The sequence below is a fragment of the Carassius carassius genome, chromosome 21 (assembly GCF_963082965.1).
Source record: "Carassius carassius chromosome 21, fCarCar2.1, whole genome shotgun sequence".
NCBI lineage: Eukaryota > Metazoa > Chordata > Actinopteri > Cypriniformes > Cyprinidae > Carassius > Carassius carassius.
Window position 1 is genome coordinate 26,778,813 of NC_081775.1, and position 16,962 is coordinate 26,795,774.

At 36.2% G+C, this 16,962-nt stretch overlaps 1 protein-coding gene across 2 annotated transcripts in view; it reads right to left on the bottom strand.

Moving 5' to 3' along the window:
* Positions 1-3,407: 3,407 nt before the first annotated feature.
* LOC132098029 (chemokine-like protein TAFA-5) overlaps positions 3,408-16,962 on the bottom strand; it is a 31,228-nt gene continuing 17,673 nt past the window's right edge. Inside the window, exons 4-5 of one of the 2 annotated variants that reach the window (XM_059504131.1) lie at positions 7,341-7,403; positions 3,408-4,461 (exon numbers count right to left, since the gene is read on the bottom strand). In XM_059504131.1, coding sequence (XP_059360114.1) covers positions 7,380-7,403 — 24 coding nt within the window. In that variant the 3' untranslated portion in view covers positions 3,408-4,461; positions 7,341-7,379. The remainder of the gene's footprint in view (positions 4,462-7,340; positions 7,404-16,962) is intronic. The other variant, XM_059504130.1, reaches the window with a different exon arrangement.

The following is a 16,962-nucleotide window of genomic DNA, read 5'->3' on the forward strand; positions in this document are numbered from 1 at the left end:
AATTTTAATATCAGGATCTTAAAGACGACAAAACATGGTAATTATGCACTCGCATGCTTCATTCATTCTCACACTATCGTCTGTTTTATATCTTCTGGCCCAGACATCTTAGAGCACCATGATTCGTCGTAATTAAGTGTAACGATCTCTTAATCTGGGCATAAACCCTAATTACGCTTGTATTATATAGACTTAATGACAGATGCCTCAGGGTGGATAACTACCAGAAATGCCTTGGTAGAGTGAAGCAGCGCATCCTCAACTCTTTCAACATCAGCATCCCTCAGAACACGCTCAAGTTCTGGTAGAGAATACATGAGAATTACATGCACTGCAGCCATATGTTGCCTTAAGTCAAGAGAATGTGACAAGTGATGGCTTCCTTCGTGGTTAGCACTGATGGATAGATCATACGGGTGTACTGGAGCTTGATACAGCAGGCCAACAGCAGAGATATTGCCATAATAACGCAGTCTCTCAGGACCGTTCTGCATTCGTGATTTGATGTTATGGCCTTATTGATCCCATAACCGCAAGCACATTTCACGATGAGCAAATATGTACATAAATGTCACCTAGGAATCACAGGAATAGATGCCAATGTCCAAGTAAAATAAAGATTGCAGGCTTTTTGGCCATCAATGTGGTTGTTCCAATTGATAAATAATAAATCACAGTTACGGTGGAGGCAGAAGCCTTGAGGTCTTGCAGGATCTCACTGGGATGTCTTCTGAAATGTAAAAGAAAAATGCTGTCAGAGCTGTAAACATCAACCTGTAACAACAGCACTTCAGGGATCAAGTCATAGACAGCAATGCGGAGAAGCAGCAGAGTTGTGTGATTTTTGCCTGAAGCGAGGAACGTTTCATTGAAAACGGGAACGCCGGTGTTCTCTCTCGCTCCAGGATCACAGGTGTTAAACACAGTGTTAATAGGCTATTAAGATTTTGAAAGAAATAATGATTGTGAAATATAATTGCAAGAAAAATCAACAAAAACTTTATTTATGGAGAGTCTATGTGTATTGAAGCCTGTTTTCGTTTGTGTAAAACATAAAAAGGGAACTAAAGTCATGAAAAATAAAAGTAGTGTTAATTTTATGAGAAATTAATTCACTATAAATAAATATATAGTTAGAATTTTGAGAATCGAAAATGTAAAAATTCTCAATTATGACCCAAAATATTTATGAGGTTTAAAATTTTGAGGTCAAAACTTGAAATGTCTTTTAAATTTTTCTTTGTGCTGTTCTGTCAAAGGCAACAGATATAAAAAATAGAATAAATATTAGTATATAAATTATGATTATATTATTAATATTATCAAATAAGATGTACTGTAACATATCTGGCATTGGTAAAATATCAACTATAATAAAATGAAATATTATTTAAAGGTTTAATATATCAGCTACTTGCAAAAAAATGTATTTTTTACTGTGAATCAGACATGACAGCTTTGACATCAAAAGCAGCACACAGAAAAATATAATAAATAATATAATACATAATATTTCACAAGTGCATTTGACAAAAAAAGATATATATGGCACTGGTAAAATATCTATTGTAATAAAAGTGCAATTTAAAGAAACAATGGTTACAGTAAGGTTCAATCTGTAACATTAGTTAGACTATGAGAAATACTTTAAATGCATGTACTAGATAATTTTGATTATAACATTTAGTAACATTTACTAATTCATTATTAAAATCAAAAGTAGCATATGTAAGTGTTATTTAATGAAACTGAGCTAACATTGAAATTGTATTTTATTAACTAATGTTAACTAAGATTAATAAATACTGTAACAAATGTATTGCTTGTTAGTTACTGTTAGTTAATGCATTACACAGTTAACAAATGGAACCTTACTTTAAAGTGTTAACAAAATATTTACTATTTAAATGTTGCTTGCATTCTAAATGGCTATCAATGAAAAAAACACCTTTTTGCACCAGAAGGTGTAGTTACAATGTATACCAACAGGGGCAAACTGGACCATGCTGACCAGTCAAACCTTGACCCCTTGGATTCTCTCACCAGTGAGTGTGGATGGAGCGAGGAGCAGGAAATGGAAAAGCTGGAGTGCATCTGAACAGGTTACAGAACACTTTGAGCAAGGAGGGGAAATTACTAGCACTGTACTCCACATACACATGGGTAGAGAGAGAATCCATGAGAGAAAGAACGAGAGAGAGAGAGATAGTCCTGTTATTCCTAAATAACTATACGCCATAACGAATGAACACTGAATCTCCTTGAGTTTCTCAGTAATTGGAAGCGAGTGATGTCGTGCTCTGCATATTTGCCAGAAGCATAACAGACTTTATTAGGAACCATAAAAACACCATTAAAATTCACAACTCAGGGAGCCGGGCCTAGCCCATGAGACTGATGAATTACTACTGTTCACTGAAAGTGACCATATTCTTTTGCTCTTTCATCTTATTGGACTTACCTGCTATTTGCAACCAGTTACATCCATCATATGGATTCATCTTCTCGACTGGCCACAAGGAGAACCAATTTGACAATAGATCGGTTTATTTGTGAAAAGCAGACTGCCTCAGTATTAGAAGAAACAAAGAGCAAAACAGACACTCAAAAAAATATCTTTCACATATTTGAGGTCAAAATGAAACAGCATTTTTTTCTACCATGTATTTTCGTGATGTATCATGACGTATTTCCAAATGCAACTGAATATTCCAAGGTAATAATGTAGATTTTAGCTGGAAGGTGCAGTCTATTTAGAAGGATTACTAAACACTTAAAACACCACCACCATCATTTAAAAAAAAAATCAATGAATCAAAGAAAAGATGTTTCAGAGGTGAATTAACGTACCAATGAATTGTGCACAATTAGAATGTTTACTAAGTCGATTAATTTACACTTTCTGATGACATGAATCATCATTTACAAAGTATTAAATTCATTTTTATGCATTTCTGAGTTAAAAAGAATATTTGGTAAGAAAAAAATATATGATTGGATCAAACAAAAATACGGTTTTATTGACTAATATTGATTTTCTTCAAGAACAAAAGTGTTTTACAGATTTATGTTTTCATAAAGGAATATAAAAACAAAGTTTTTTAGATTTAAACTACCGTTTAAAAGTTTGGGGGTCAGTGAGTGTTTCTTTTTTCAATCTTTTACTTTAAATTTGTAAGAACGCACTAAATTGAACAAAAGTCACAGTAAATACTTTAAATTGTTATCTGAATGTAATGCCTGTAATGCCTGAAAAAGCAGCGTTTGCGAGCAAAGTGCTGCTTTGTGTACAGCGTTACCGGGGAAACCGCTATTTTTACTGCTCCAAATGCAATATGCTAATCTTTAATGTTGACGTTAACATGAAATTGCTTGGGATTCATTTAAAAAATGACTAGTTTCAATGATTCAGAGTCAACTCTTTCTTTTGAGAGACAATAACTTTATACATAGTGCACTTTCAGATTTAAAACTTTGCATGATGTTTTCATTCACTTAGAGCTGTATTACAGACTGCATGAAAGGTATTTTTCAAAAATCCATAATAGGGGCACTTTATGCAGCAAATCAGCACGACCCCCAATATAGAGAGAGTCCCCAAAGCCTTGTGCACATTAACATGAACATACCCTTTATTTCCTATCTAGGTCAACACTCCATCGCAGATGTCAATTTACAGTCAAAATAAAGTATCGATAGAAATGATATATCCATTAGAGACAGACATTAAAAGCAGTGAAAGAGACGCCCCAGAGAAGAAGGGACAGATGACATCCACACATTGTTTTCTAATCTTTAAATCAGCCATGATTAGAGTTGACGACATCAGTGCATTGCCATTCTCAGAAAGAGCTCAACAGCACACAATCCATATGGTCAAACTGCGTAAGGTCAAATCTACAGGATACATCAGTCATCTGCTGCTTCTCAATTCCATGGGAAAATATGTCTTTTTACAGAGATCCCGAGCTCTGTGGTACGTTTATTGGTCCCTGCAAATCCTTGGCCTTTCATCGATGACATGTCCTTGCTCTGAAGACGCATTTGCAGTCCTTCGAGATGGGTCTTATGCAACAGCCTTTCCGCTCTTCGCGAGGAATTTATGTAATCTTAGTCTGAAAGGTACACGAACAGTCTCCTTTGACGGTTTAACTGGATGGAAAGCAAGTGAAATGTTCTCCTAGCTAATGCATTTTGAGATCAAAACTTAAACAGTTCAATTATGTCAAGGTTTGATTGAAAATGTTGCGTGACCCCAACTGTGAGACTCGATGACCTGCATGTAACTGTAGAGACGCTTGACTGACTGCAACTATGGTGCACAGATTCCATTTCCTGTTGGAGGGTGACGGGGAGAGGGGCAGCTGATATCTTTAGCTCCAAAATGAGAGGATGGACACAAATGTGTGGGGGCTGATGGATGATTCCTGTTTGGCGTCGCTCCTGTGAATGTCAGCAAACCTGTGCACACACAAAGAGAAAACCATCGGCGGGGACATTAGGGAAATGCATTTTGCGGCTGATCAGAGGCAAGAAAAAAATGACATGCATTACCTTTTCCAGCCTCGCCTTTTCATGTTTGATGATCTTGTGGCTCTTTTGTTTGTGTTTACTTAGCGAATGATGATTTTTATATGACAGCGTTCTGAAGAGCGGCTGCTTTGAAAGGCACATGCTTTTTGGCTGAGGGTGAATGCCTGTGTTCTTTAGCATGAAAGTCTTAGTGAAATGATTATTTGTTCCACGGGGGCCTTTTGACGTGGCTAAATTCGTCTTGCGGCACCATTAAGTTTTTAAAGGGAAAATTATGCCACCCGTTGTCTGTCTGAGTGTTAATTCGCATTTAGAGAATTAAAATGGAATATGTAAATGCACATCGCCTGCGCACTAATCAGCATTGTTTCCTCCGAGCTGGTGTCCTGCTAAGATATTCAGTTATTTTAAATACAATCATGCTATAGTACAGTTCTCTGCTCTGTTTTAATCAAAGTGCATAATTAAGCTCTCGTTTGTGCTTTGTTTCTGCAGTAGTTGTGATATTCTGCATAGAAAATCTCACACTCTCTCTGTTCAGGGTTCGCACACTTTTTGACCAGTGAGTTGATTGAAAATGATTCACTGAAGAATCTGTGAACGGTTAGGCCAGTTCATTTAAAATACTTTATTTTTATTTTTTTAACTAAATTAAATTACAAACACGAAAAAAAAAAGAATTCCACCTATTGCAATTAAAACGTTCAGTTGCTGCCTTCATTTTTTAATCATGGCTGCACAAGTCATTTCAACTTAAATTATATTAAACCAACTTTAAAACGCTGAATATCATATAATTTAATAAATACATAAGTTAAATTAATTTGATGAGTTAAAGTAATGGCTGCCAAGTCATTTTTAAAGTGAATTTAAGTCTGAGACTTAATCTCGAGTCCCAATTAAATTTGGAAGAAAATAAAACATACAGTATCTGAGTCTTAAAACAACAAAAGTCTACTTCTTCAAGGAGAAGTTTTCTTTTAGACAAGTTTTACTTAAACAAATTCTAGAAAATGACTTGATCATTAGATTCTGCATCAGCATTTTGTGTGATCACTATAGTTTACAAGCAATTTTTACAGTATACATCATTAATACTGAAGACACTTTTATGAATTTAGCAGATGCATTGAATTAATGCATTCTAGATACTGCATACATATAATCAATTCACTCAATGTCTGGGAAACTAAAACATGATCCTGGCGTTGCAAGTGCCATGTTTTAGCTAAAGAAAAATTTAATGGAAGAGCATAAACAATTAATTCACTCTAAAAATTGATCAGTTAAAGTATTATTTTTAAGACCATTATATAGGATAAATCTCTTTTCCAAAAATAATTTTCATAAAGGGAACAGGCTTTTAGTGTTTTGTGTGCCAACCAACTGCATATTTATCTCCGCTAAGCTAAGTATTCAGTCAATTATCAAAACACAGTAACATCAGCCATAATTTAATAGGTAAATTGAAAACATTATGCAATTATCTCATTTTTACAGCAGTAAATTTGGGAACCATTGAGTTAGAGAAAAAAGCTATTGGGATTTGTAAATCAGATATTCCCCCAAGTTACTCGAATAAATTTTTAATGCACATCAATGTAATCAGAACACAATTTCGTACATTCCAGTTCCTCTCTAAGTAAATATTTATGGTGATCCCTCTTCGCCGTTTCTCCATCTCTCCGTGATTGCATGCGATACACATGGCATTCTTTTAAGGGGAAAAGGATGCAACATGCTGGAAATGTTGATAACACTGGCATGAACCAGAATCGCCATACAGAATTTCATTTCCTAGAACCACCGCGGAGCCATAAAGCCTACAATCCTCCCCAGATGTCTTACACAACAGCTTCCCTCTGAGATGTTCCTTAAGTGCTCACTCTGGACCCTTTTATAATAGAGCTTTTCAATAAAAAGTCTTCCCTCATGACTAGCTTTTTAATAAAGTGCTTTTCAAAGAAATAAAGGCATGTGCAACTCAAATATAGCTCTGACTGTTGGAATAACACTGACGTGAAAAGGCATTGTTTCCCAAAGGACACTTTTCAACAAAGGAAAAATGAGGTTGGTGGCGGTTTTAGAACAATATTCAGCATATTATTTTGCCATGTAATGAAAAGACCGGAAAGCTATTGCTGAGAAACTGACAGGTGCTAATTGCCTCAAGGATTAACATACATTTATGCTAATTCCTGTACTCATATTACCCTTCTGCACTGAAAAACTACAGTCTTTCCCAAGCCATGCACACTCAATGGGAATCGCTAGAAGCATGACGGAAAGACAAACAACAGCTGGCATGTAAATATATCTTGTTAAATATAACCGTATCTCCTTCTTTGCTACCAACGTGCCATCTGCAATCGCTACTGAGGCAGAACACGAGGGATTTTGGGTTTCAGCTCACGTCCCACAACATCATCTTCTCCCTTCATCTCTCGATCCGCGGCAAAAGCAGTGCCCCCAGCTGCCCTCTAATCCAGCTTTAGCCCTTCCGCTGATCAGGTGCGTCACTCTTAACACAACTTCATCAGCACCGGCGGGGCACAATTGGCTGGATAAATGATAAGATTTCCACTCGATTTCTGCTCTGCCTTATTCCACCACTGTACCTGTGCTCTGTATCTGCCATGTTGCTTTAAAGCCAACGCTGTGATACAACTCTTGTAGGTTGCCGTGTTTTGTCTCCATTCTGCTTCGGACCCGCTCGCTGGACGATTGCCGTCTTTGCATATAAGATTTAGAGATAATGATGGCTCGCTAATGAAAAGCAAACAAAGCAAGATAAGAGATAATCTTACTGAAGCACCACTCACCTCCTCACGGCAATCTGAACTCCTTTAGGACGGCTCCTTGGGCAGAGGCTGTAAAAAATAAATAAAATAAAATAAATAAAGGAAACAGTGGTCAGATATATCATTAAACCTGTGTTATATAGCTAAATTCTACTAAGTAACATGAAAAATACATCCCTTGACTTTACAGTCATGCAAAAGATTTCAAGTGGTTAAGAAACTCCATACAAATAGCATCATTCTATAACATAACATAAAATAACCGTTTATTAAATAATGTGAAATTGATTCAACTATAAACTAATTATTTTTTTTGTCAATTTGTCAATAACCAATAATTGTTTTTCAAATGTTTTTTTTCTTCAAAATACAAAATAAGTATTGCAATGCAAAACACTAGAGATTGTGTGGAAAATGTTCCCAAGGTTAAAGTTCAGAGTAAAGAGGCTGTTTAATTAAATGTGCAAACTGTGATTTGTCTACCATTTCTATTTTCAAATAATGATTAATAGAAACATGTTGGTTCCTTCAATTGTTTATTATTTTTTTAATACATTTATTACGTTTTTATTGATCAGTGGTATGCGTTTTGAGATTAAAGGCAATGTAATTTTATATAGGACATTTCACACATTGGTAATTCAAAGTGTTTTGCAGGTTTTTGTTTTTTAATTGTAATCTTAAAAATTTAATAAAAAATACAAATATAAAAACAATACATTTAGAATAAATTAGTCAAAAATGAAATAAGATTATACATTAAAATGAATTTGAGAAAAATAAAAGAATAAAATGAACAAATAAAAGTAAAAGTGGATAAAAAATCATTAGCATCAGTTTCAACATGTTAATAAATAAATAGGCATAATTAATAAATTTAGTTTTTCTGAAAATCTGAAGTTTCTGTAAGTCAGGAAATCTATGTTTGAGTATGACCCACAAAAGACCTTCCTAAATTACATTAAATGAATAAATAATAGTTCCTGCTAAAAGATACAGTATGGTTACAGTGTGTCTGTTTTAGTTAGTTGCTGCCCAGCCTGCTTGTCTGCAACACTCTCAACTCTGCTAACGTTGCTAATTCAGGTCCTCTGCAGTCAGGTTTATATTCTCAAAGCTCCTCAAATTAGCCAGCCCTGTATTCTGCACTTCACAGGGCTTTTTTTTGAAGTCTTAACTCTCAGATCAAGTTGAAGAAACTTCCAACTTTCCACTTGCTCGTTCAATGTTTATAAAAACCTCTTAACCCCTCAAGACTTCGAGCCCTTCATTGGCATAGTGGATCTTGGACCTGCTACACTCATTGGCATGCAGAAGTCTCTCTAAGCCGTTCGTTGGCACCCGTGCTGATTGGCTCGTCACCGTGTCATTCACAATGATGTTGGCAGTGCCCGTGATTCTATGGGTAGAGCTGCTTTTTCTAGTGCCCGCCTGCCCGTATGCCTCTCCGCCCTGGAAGTCTGGCGCTATCTGTGAAACCCTTCACGCAGTGCATCTGATCAGCTTCGCCTCTCCTCAAACATGTCATCTAAATGCTAAGCACTCATGCTGAATTGTTAAATGAAAACAACAGGAACAGCGAAAGCAAACAAGACAAACCTGCAACTAGCTGCAAGCTTTTTGATTATATTTTTTCCAATTTCTCCTTTTCAAGATCCTAGACACATTCTTCTCTCTCCTGGAGATGTGAGGGGAATTCTGAGAGCGTTATCATGTAAGCTCAGTGTGAGCTATTGTATATGGTTTTTTGCCACAGTCTGTATATGGTTTTTGCCAGTTTTGCAGTCTGAGACAAACTTCGGGAATTATCTTTGATTGCTTGCTGTGACGTGATCGAAAGTGGGTTAATTGCCTTGGCGGTGAATCTCAGCCCCAGATGAAGCGTCTGAAAGTTTGAGCCACAGTCCTCCAATGTTTGTTGAAGAACTAAAAAGTGCAATTGGTAGAATTATCCTGTCTGCATGATATGCAAGATAAATACATTGCTCATTAAGATCCCTACAGGACATTACGATCGTGTTTTTTTGTGATCATTTTATTTATTGTTCTGCAACGGTTGTGTTTCCTCTTTATAATATTCTTCTGAAGCTCAAATAAACAAACAAACAAAAAAAGACCTTGGTTACGCCACAAAATCCCTTTTTCAGCCAGCCACTTTTTGGAAACACTTTAGATTAGAAAACACATTTTTTCCTTTAATAAACTCTTAATTAACTGTGTGTTGATAGTAAGTAAGGTAGTTGTTTGTGGTAGTTTTGTTTAGAGTTAATGGATCTAGAATATGGTCATTATTGATTGCACTAATATGTGCTTTATAAGTAATAAACAGCCAATATGCAAGTGTTGAGGAACTGGTTAATAGTGAATAGTGTTCTCTAATTTACAGTGTTACCCAAATTTGGATTTGAAACAAAAATATATTTTTAAATATTGTGAACTTAATTGTTTAATGAGGGAAATAACAACATAGCAATGAAACATTATGAATGACAAACTAAAAACAGTGATGAAATACAAAACTATTTATTTATGATTATGTAAAACAGAGCGAATATATGTTGTCTATTGCAAAATATGCAAATTATGCTATTGCTGTGTTCGAAATTTAAAACATTCCTACTATATATTATGCCAAAATAACAGTGTGTCTAAATACATAATATTCATAAAATGCTGGGTGGTTCTTTTGGCTCAGCTTGCTGGTTGATATTCTCCTCTTTGGTGGAGATTCTCTGCAGAATCATGGGTAATGTAGTTTAGAAATTCTACACAATTATAAAAAAATAAATAAGTTGAAATAATGCAGGCTTTTGGTTTAAACAAAAGCAAACACCATATACTGACAACCTCATAACTCAAAGTAGGTCTGTCTTCAAAGATTTATAAGTTATAGCTCACAATCAATTCCGTTATGGAAAAAACCAATGGGATTTTTACTTCCGAAACACAATTTTTGCACTTTTAAAAATTTATGTCAATGCTGTCAGTCGTGACCAAAATCTGATCTCACTGATGTCATATCATACTATCTAAACATGAATGTGACGATCATAAAGTGCAGAAAAAAAAAAATCACACCACATTATGCATATTAGTGCAGGGATGGCTTGCTTCTAACAGAAAAATCAGTAAGAAAAGCAACCATGACCGCATGGGCCTGCTTCTTACAACTGAGATTGTCTAGTGCTTTATGCCTGACTTGATATTGATTTGGTGACACCAACTCTAAGGAAAAACTGCTGAAGCAGCCATTGTAGGAGGCACTATTAACTGTTCATGCTAATTAATGGGCTAAAAAGGTGAATGCAGTCTCCTGTGGTAAAGTAGGATAGAGGCAGAATGAGAGTGAGTGAGAGAACGAGCGACAGGGACGTGCAGCAAACAATCGGCTGAAACAGCTCCTCTGTTAGCGCGTTACCACAGGGGATTGTGTGCCGCAACAGTACTGTGAATGTCGTAGGGCATTAGTCTGCAAGAGGAAGATGAAGAGTATGTAAACTTGCCTGCTAGCAGAGAGGCCCAGATTACAAATGTGTACTTTGCTAATTGAGCGGATTAGCTATCATTAGCGCAAATGATGCTACAGCTCCAGGTGCTAGCATCGCAGGAGGCAAAAAGTGCTTAACGGAAACAATATTATTAACAGCAACACTATTTACTCTCTGAAAGAGTAAATACAGCTCTGTTATCTTTTACAAACAGCCCCATCCCATCCTCACAAAAAAATACACTAGCGATGGAACTAGATAACTTAAGGAAGCGACAAGGCTTTTTTCACACATTTTGTTGCACAGACTTTTTAATGGTCCTTTAAAGAAAACATGTAAATTCATTACAAAACGTTAATCATACAATTACTTCTTATAGCAATAGTTCAACGGAAAGTGAAAATTCTGTAATCTTTCTATAATCATTCTATGACCTTCTTTCTTCTGAAGGACACAAAAGAAGAAATGTATTTTTGTTTTGACTCCATAAATGAACATCAACCGGGTCCTCACTGACTTCCTACGGGTAATGCAGGTCTGAAATAACATGTGCGTTAGTAAATAATGACATGATTTCCATTTTTGGTTGATCTAGTACTTTAAAAAAATGAACAAATATTACATAACCATCAGATTAGTATTGTAAAAAATGCTAATGTGGTGACAGATAAGGCTCAGTTAGATAATGAATTAGGTATGATGAACTAATAATGAGCAACATTTTCATTTCATTCACTGCCTTTATTAATCTAGGTATTAATAAACATACTATTGTGCATTCAAAATACATATTTATGCAATTTATCATGTAATAGCACAATTCTAGGCATTGCATTTGAATTTCTCTCCAGTTCTACTGTACATACGCTCCTCAGACACTTGATGTGTGAGACAGTCCTAAAGAAGGCATTTGGAAGAGTACGGCCGTTCAACCCCATGCCGTTTAGGCAGGGATTAGTGATTTTGTAACCATGGGAGATGTGCATTAACACACTCATGTTAGTCTCCATTTCCACGGTAACAGCAGGCACGGCTATGAATTAGAAGCAATACGCGCCCTTTTGCGGGAGGCGGCGAGGGCTGTTTCTCCGACTGGCCTCGGCTGGATTTTGAATTTAAGGATTGATTAATCTCCTTCAGTGGCTGCGAGAGGAGCAATTAAGGCAATTATAAATCACTGGCAAACTGCAGGGACGAACCTGATGGGTAATATAGCGTATATTGATGGAGTAGCCTTTGAAAATGACTACTAAACGCGAGTCAGCGAATAGTTAGAAGACATTTCTCAAGCTTTATCAAGCATCTCAATGAAATTAATATAAAAAGAAGCTAGATCCCCTGGTGCGATATGCGCTTTTCAAGCTGCCTGTGGGAGCCCAGGTCATAATGTAGTGAGAGTGTTTGTCTGGCTTTCATGTGTTTTCTCTTTTGCTCTCTGCTCGATGCAGGGCTCCCATGACAAAGGGTGTTAATAGAATGAATAAAGACATTAATAAATTAACAGATTCATATACATGCATGAACTATAAAGAGTATTTAAAGAAAAAAAAATCTAGATTCCTATTGCATCTGCATGTGTTCACTCTTGGTATTCGAATTCTTTGAAATATCACAGTCTCAATCACTAATAATGCATTATTGAAAGCACCTTCTTTGGAAGATGTTTTAAATCAATTTTTCATCCTGTTGGTTGTCCTGTAGTAGAAGAGCGTAGTCTCTAGTCACGGTATGCTAATACATCTTCAAAAAACAAAAAAACAAGCCAAAATGGTAGCGGGGGCCTCAAAGAAGAAGGACAATATGAGACATCCTCTGATCATGGCCTGATAGACCCGCAGCAAACATCTCCGAAATATTCCTCAGGGAAATGTGAAGCGCTGCATGTGGGATGCAAAAGCGATAGTTCAAAGAAACCCTGGCAATCCTTCAGATGGAAAATAGCCTAAACGTGGTCTAAGTGATGGGGTGGCTGGCTGAGAGGGGCTTCTAACGCGAAAGAGAGGAGGCCAAAAACATAAAAGAATCATTTCAAGAGGGAGAGGCGGCGGAGGAGGAGAGCTTTATGAAATCAAGAAACGATGCGTGCTAAGAAAACTCAAAGAACAGAACGTGTGTTTAATTCACTCAAACCTTAACAAGGCAATCTGTCTCTGTCGACCAGCTAAACGAACAGAAATGGCAAATTTAGATGTAATTGCCAGTGTTGTGCTGCACTCATTCTCTCTGCTCGGAAATAAACTGAAACATTTTGATATTGATTAGAGGCAGCTTTGATAAGTCAATTACTCGTAACGATCTCTAAAGCACGAAATACATAATTTAAACGCATGGATGTGTTCAGAGCTTTTCAATCAAACCTGTGTTTTGACATCGCAGATATAAGCCTACACTTTTTGTCCTGATATAACAAGTTTGTATGATTTATTTGACTTAATGAGTAACTTGACAAGAATTCGAATATATGTATAAAGCAACAATAAATATATTTAGGGTTTGTACTTGACATTCAAAGCATTTTATCAATAACAATCAAATTACATTGCATCAGTTCTCCAACATTGGCAGGTTTTCCATGTGATTTACATATAAACAAGTGAAAAAAATCTGCCAGTGCAGTAAGATAAAGTTATATTAAACATACAAACAAGTCTTGCTTTTTGGTGGAGTTTTTTCATGAATTTTAAATCAATGGTAACCAAAATTCTTCATTCTTCTTTTGTGTTCCACAAAAAAAAATAAAATAAAAAATAATTGTGCAACAGATCTGGAACTATTGCTTTTATTTTTCCTGGAAGAATCATCTTATTTTGAAGTTTCATGTTACAAATGTCTCACTATAAACATTTATGAATTAATATTTTAGTTTACTCAAAAGAAAGATAACTCAAAAAGCAACTGAACTTTTCATAATGCTTCAAAATCGATTATCTTTATAAAATAAGGTAGAAAATATAGCTTTCTATATTATGCTAAAGCACTTCTAATATACAGTAAAAACACCCTTTGTTCTTATAAAAATGTCTGAGACTGCATAAAGAACACTGATAATCATCATCAATTTTAAGACTTAATGAGATTTAATTCCCAAAAATGTAGTCATCTCAAGCAAGTCTGAGAAAAAAATGAAAAGAAAAGGATAGTCTCTCATCAAAACTCTTTTTTGGTTACTTTTTGAAGTGCTGTTTGAAGTTTGTTGACAAAGAATCATGAGCTTTCAGTTAATTATTCAGTGATTATGCACAACTGAACAGGTGCAAAACTAAAACAACAATAACAAAAAAAAAAACTAAAAAAAACCCCTAAAATTAGCCTTTCATCACAAGGGCTGAATGCAAAACAAGCATGCTAACAATAAAAAATTGGATTTGTGATTTTTAATTATATCATAAGAATCAAAACCGTATCAGTGCTAGGCTTTATAAAACCATAGCCTGCAACGACAGATAACAAGTTAGATAGATTTCCAAGCATCACTCTGCTCAGAGTAAGGGTGTTTTCTTTTTTGCTAACACCTTGCCACTTCAATTACAAAAAACACCCCACGCTGGCACTCGACTAATGTATTTCTCTCAATTATGAATAAAGGCACACACCACAGTGTCACACAGGCCCCTTTGAGGACCCACGGAGCTGAATTTGTATGCCCTCCTCCCCACGGACGAGGTGAAGCAGAATCAAATCAGGCGACCCGCTGCGCTATGCGCTTCGCTCCATAAATGTATTCAATAAAAAGAAGAGGGGAGAGGTTGAAAAGGGTACAGACTCTCAAAGGATTGCCAATTCTCCAGTGTGTCAGATATTTAGTGGGCTCTAACAGTGCAAGCGTGAGCAAATGGAGGCGGACGTGAGTGGAAAGCGAGCAGGAGGAGTGGGGGGGATCGGCTCGTGGATGAGACGCCGTGTTTGCTTTGACCCTGTCGCAGCCGATCTCACCGAGACGGCCCCTTCCAGATACAACGGCTGGCTGAAAACAATCGTAGCTCGTTCCCTCCCTCTATACGTCTCCTTCATCCTGTCTCTGGGTAATGATGACTGTGCAGTGACAATGCTATTACCCACAAGAAACCGAGGGGAGGTAGAGATTAAGACAGAGAAAGACACGCCGTCAAAATCACAGACAGAGAAGCTTGCACATTTGGATGGGAATTCACTTTCTTTCTGGTGCTCACTAAAATATAAATTTCTTTCAATATAATTTTGTTTTAAAACAGCATTACAGAAACTACAAAAAATAAAGAAGATGAAAGAACAGGAAAATAATGCCTCAGTGAACAAGCCTAAGGCAACGGCAGCGAGAAAAAACTTTCTAGAATGAGGGTTCATGTTATATACCAGCTGGGGAAACTGCAATGTAAAATTGTCTGGATTTTGCAGAAAATAACATTAAGAAACCATGTGATTGTAGCGAGCATTTTACTCTTAATTCTACGTTTGCACATCAGGGTTGTGCAACATTGAAAACTGAATTGGGAACGTCTTTTATAATTGCAGTTAAATTACTGAATTTGAATTAAAGTTGAAGTACCAGACACAATGCAGATTAGCAATTCGAATTTAAATAGAAGATTAAAATGAACCCAAACTGAAAAAAATCTAAATCATAACTTGGACTGAAATTTTAATTTAAAAAGGATAGACTGAATAATAAAATGATGAATAGAAATATTATTAATATAGATTAAATAGATAATACATGAAATGCTACCTATATTTTTTATTAACTGTAGTTTAGATATTTATTATTTAATAAATTATTTCATGAATGCATTTTATTTAATCTTATTAAATAACATTTGATGCATTTAATAAACGAAATGTCTGTGTTGAATTTCAGAAATTCATCTTCCTGTCAAATTTCACTAAATTATTCTTGTTATAAAATGCATTATTCACAACAGACCAGGAAAACGCATTAAAAATCCAAAATATGGAAATTCTGTCATTATTTCGGTTTCAAGTCATTCCAAACCTGTGTGACCTACGTTATTCTTCTATGAAACACAAAAGAATATTTTGAGAAATGAGTTTTCCCATTCATTCAATGGAAGTCAAAGGTAACTGTTTTGTTAGCAGTATTCTTCAAAATATCATCTTTACAGGTTTGGGAGGACAAGAGGGAGAGTTAACGATTTTTTTCCTTAATAGAGTAAACAGGTTTGATTTTTATTGCATGTTATCTTTAACCAAATCTTCGCTCATGCAGAGAAGCTAAATAAAAGCTGACAGAGAAAACCACATTGCGAAAACATCCGTGAAGGTTCCTTGGGAACTTCCTGGTTCCAGCAAGAGCATTATGTTTCCACAGGCACTATAAATGACATGACAGCATGACTCGGTGGTTTGTAACTGGACGGAGTTCACAATCTGCCCACCCACTCTCAAGCCCTTCTCCCCAGCTTCGCCAAGTATTCGCACTCTCGTTCTCTTTGATTCCTACTCATATCCATCTCTGTGAATATCTCCACAGCGCATGTCATGCCAAAGCAGTGGGCTCTCGAGACTATGGCAATTTGAACCTTTCAGCAGTTCACTAGTGAAGACAAATGGCCAGAGTGTTTAGGGGCCCTCGTGAGTGATCTGTATTAATGCCTGGCAGGGATTCAGTGTGCTGCATATGCTAACTCCATTAGCGGGTCAGAACCTGGCTCTGTCTGAATCCCCTGCACACTGGGAGGGCTGAATATAGGAAAGTTGCAGGTGCGAAGCATGTGAACGCACATATAAAAGACATAAACACACTCTGTTTGCACACATTTTTTGGACTCAAGCCTACGAAACACTGCACTCTGTGCTTTTTGCACCGTCTGTTGCTGTGATTTTGCCACTCCATGATGCATTTGCTATTCGGTATTCATCTTTGCATGAATACGGCAATTCTGTTACACAAACGCAACGCAATGTTGTTATAAATTGCAACATGCACAGATTCAGTCCCACTGCAATCTGTGACATACATGCATATGTTGACTAGATTTATGAGTAGTTGCTATGAAAGCCTGCCAACAGAAGAGTCATAAAATGTTGTGAATATTTAATTCTGATTGGCCAATCATGACAGAATACTGTAGGTTTGGCTGGTTATAATGACAGCAATTCAAAATAAGCTGTGTATTCTGACGAAAAAGAAAAAAAAAAGGATA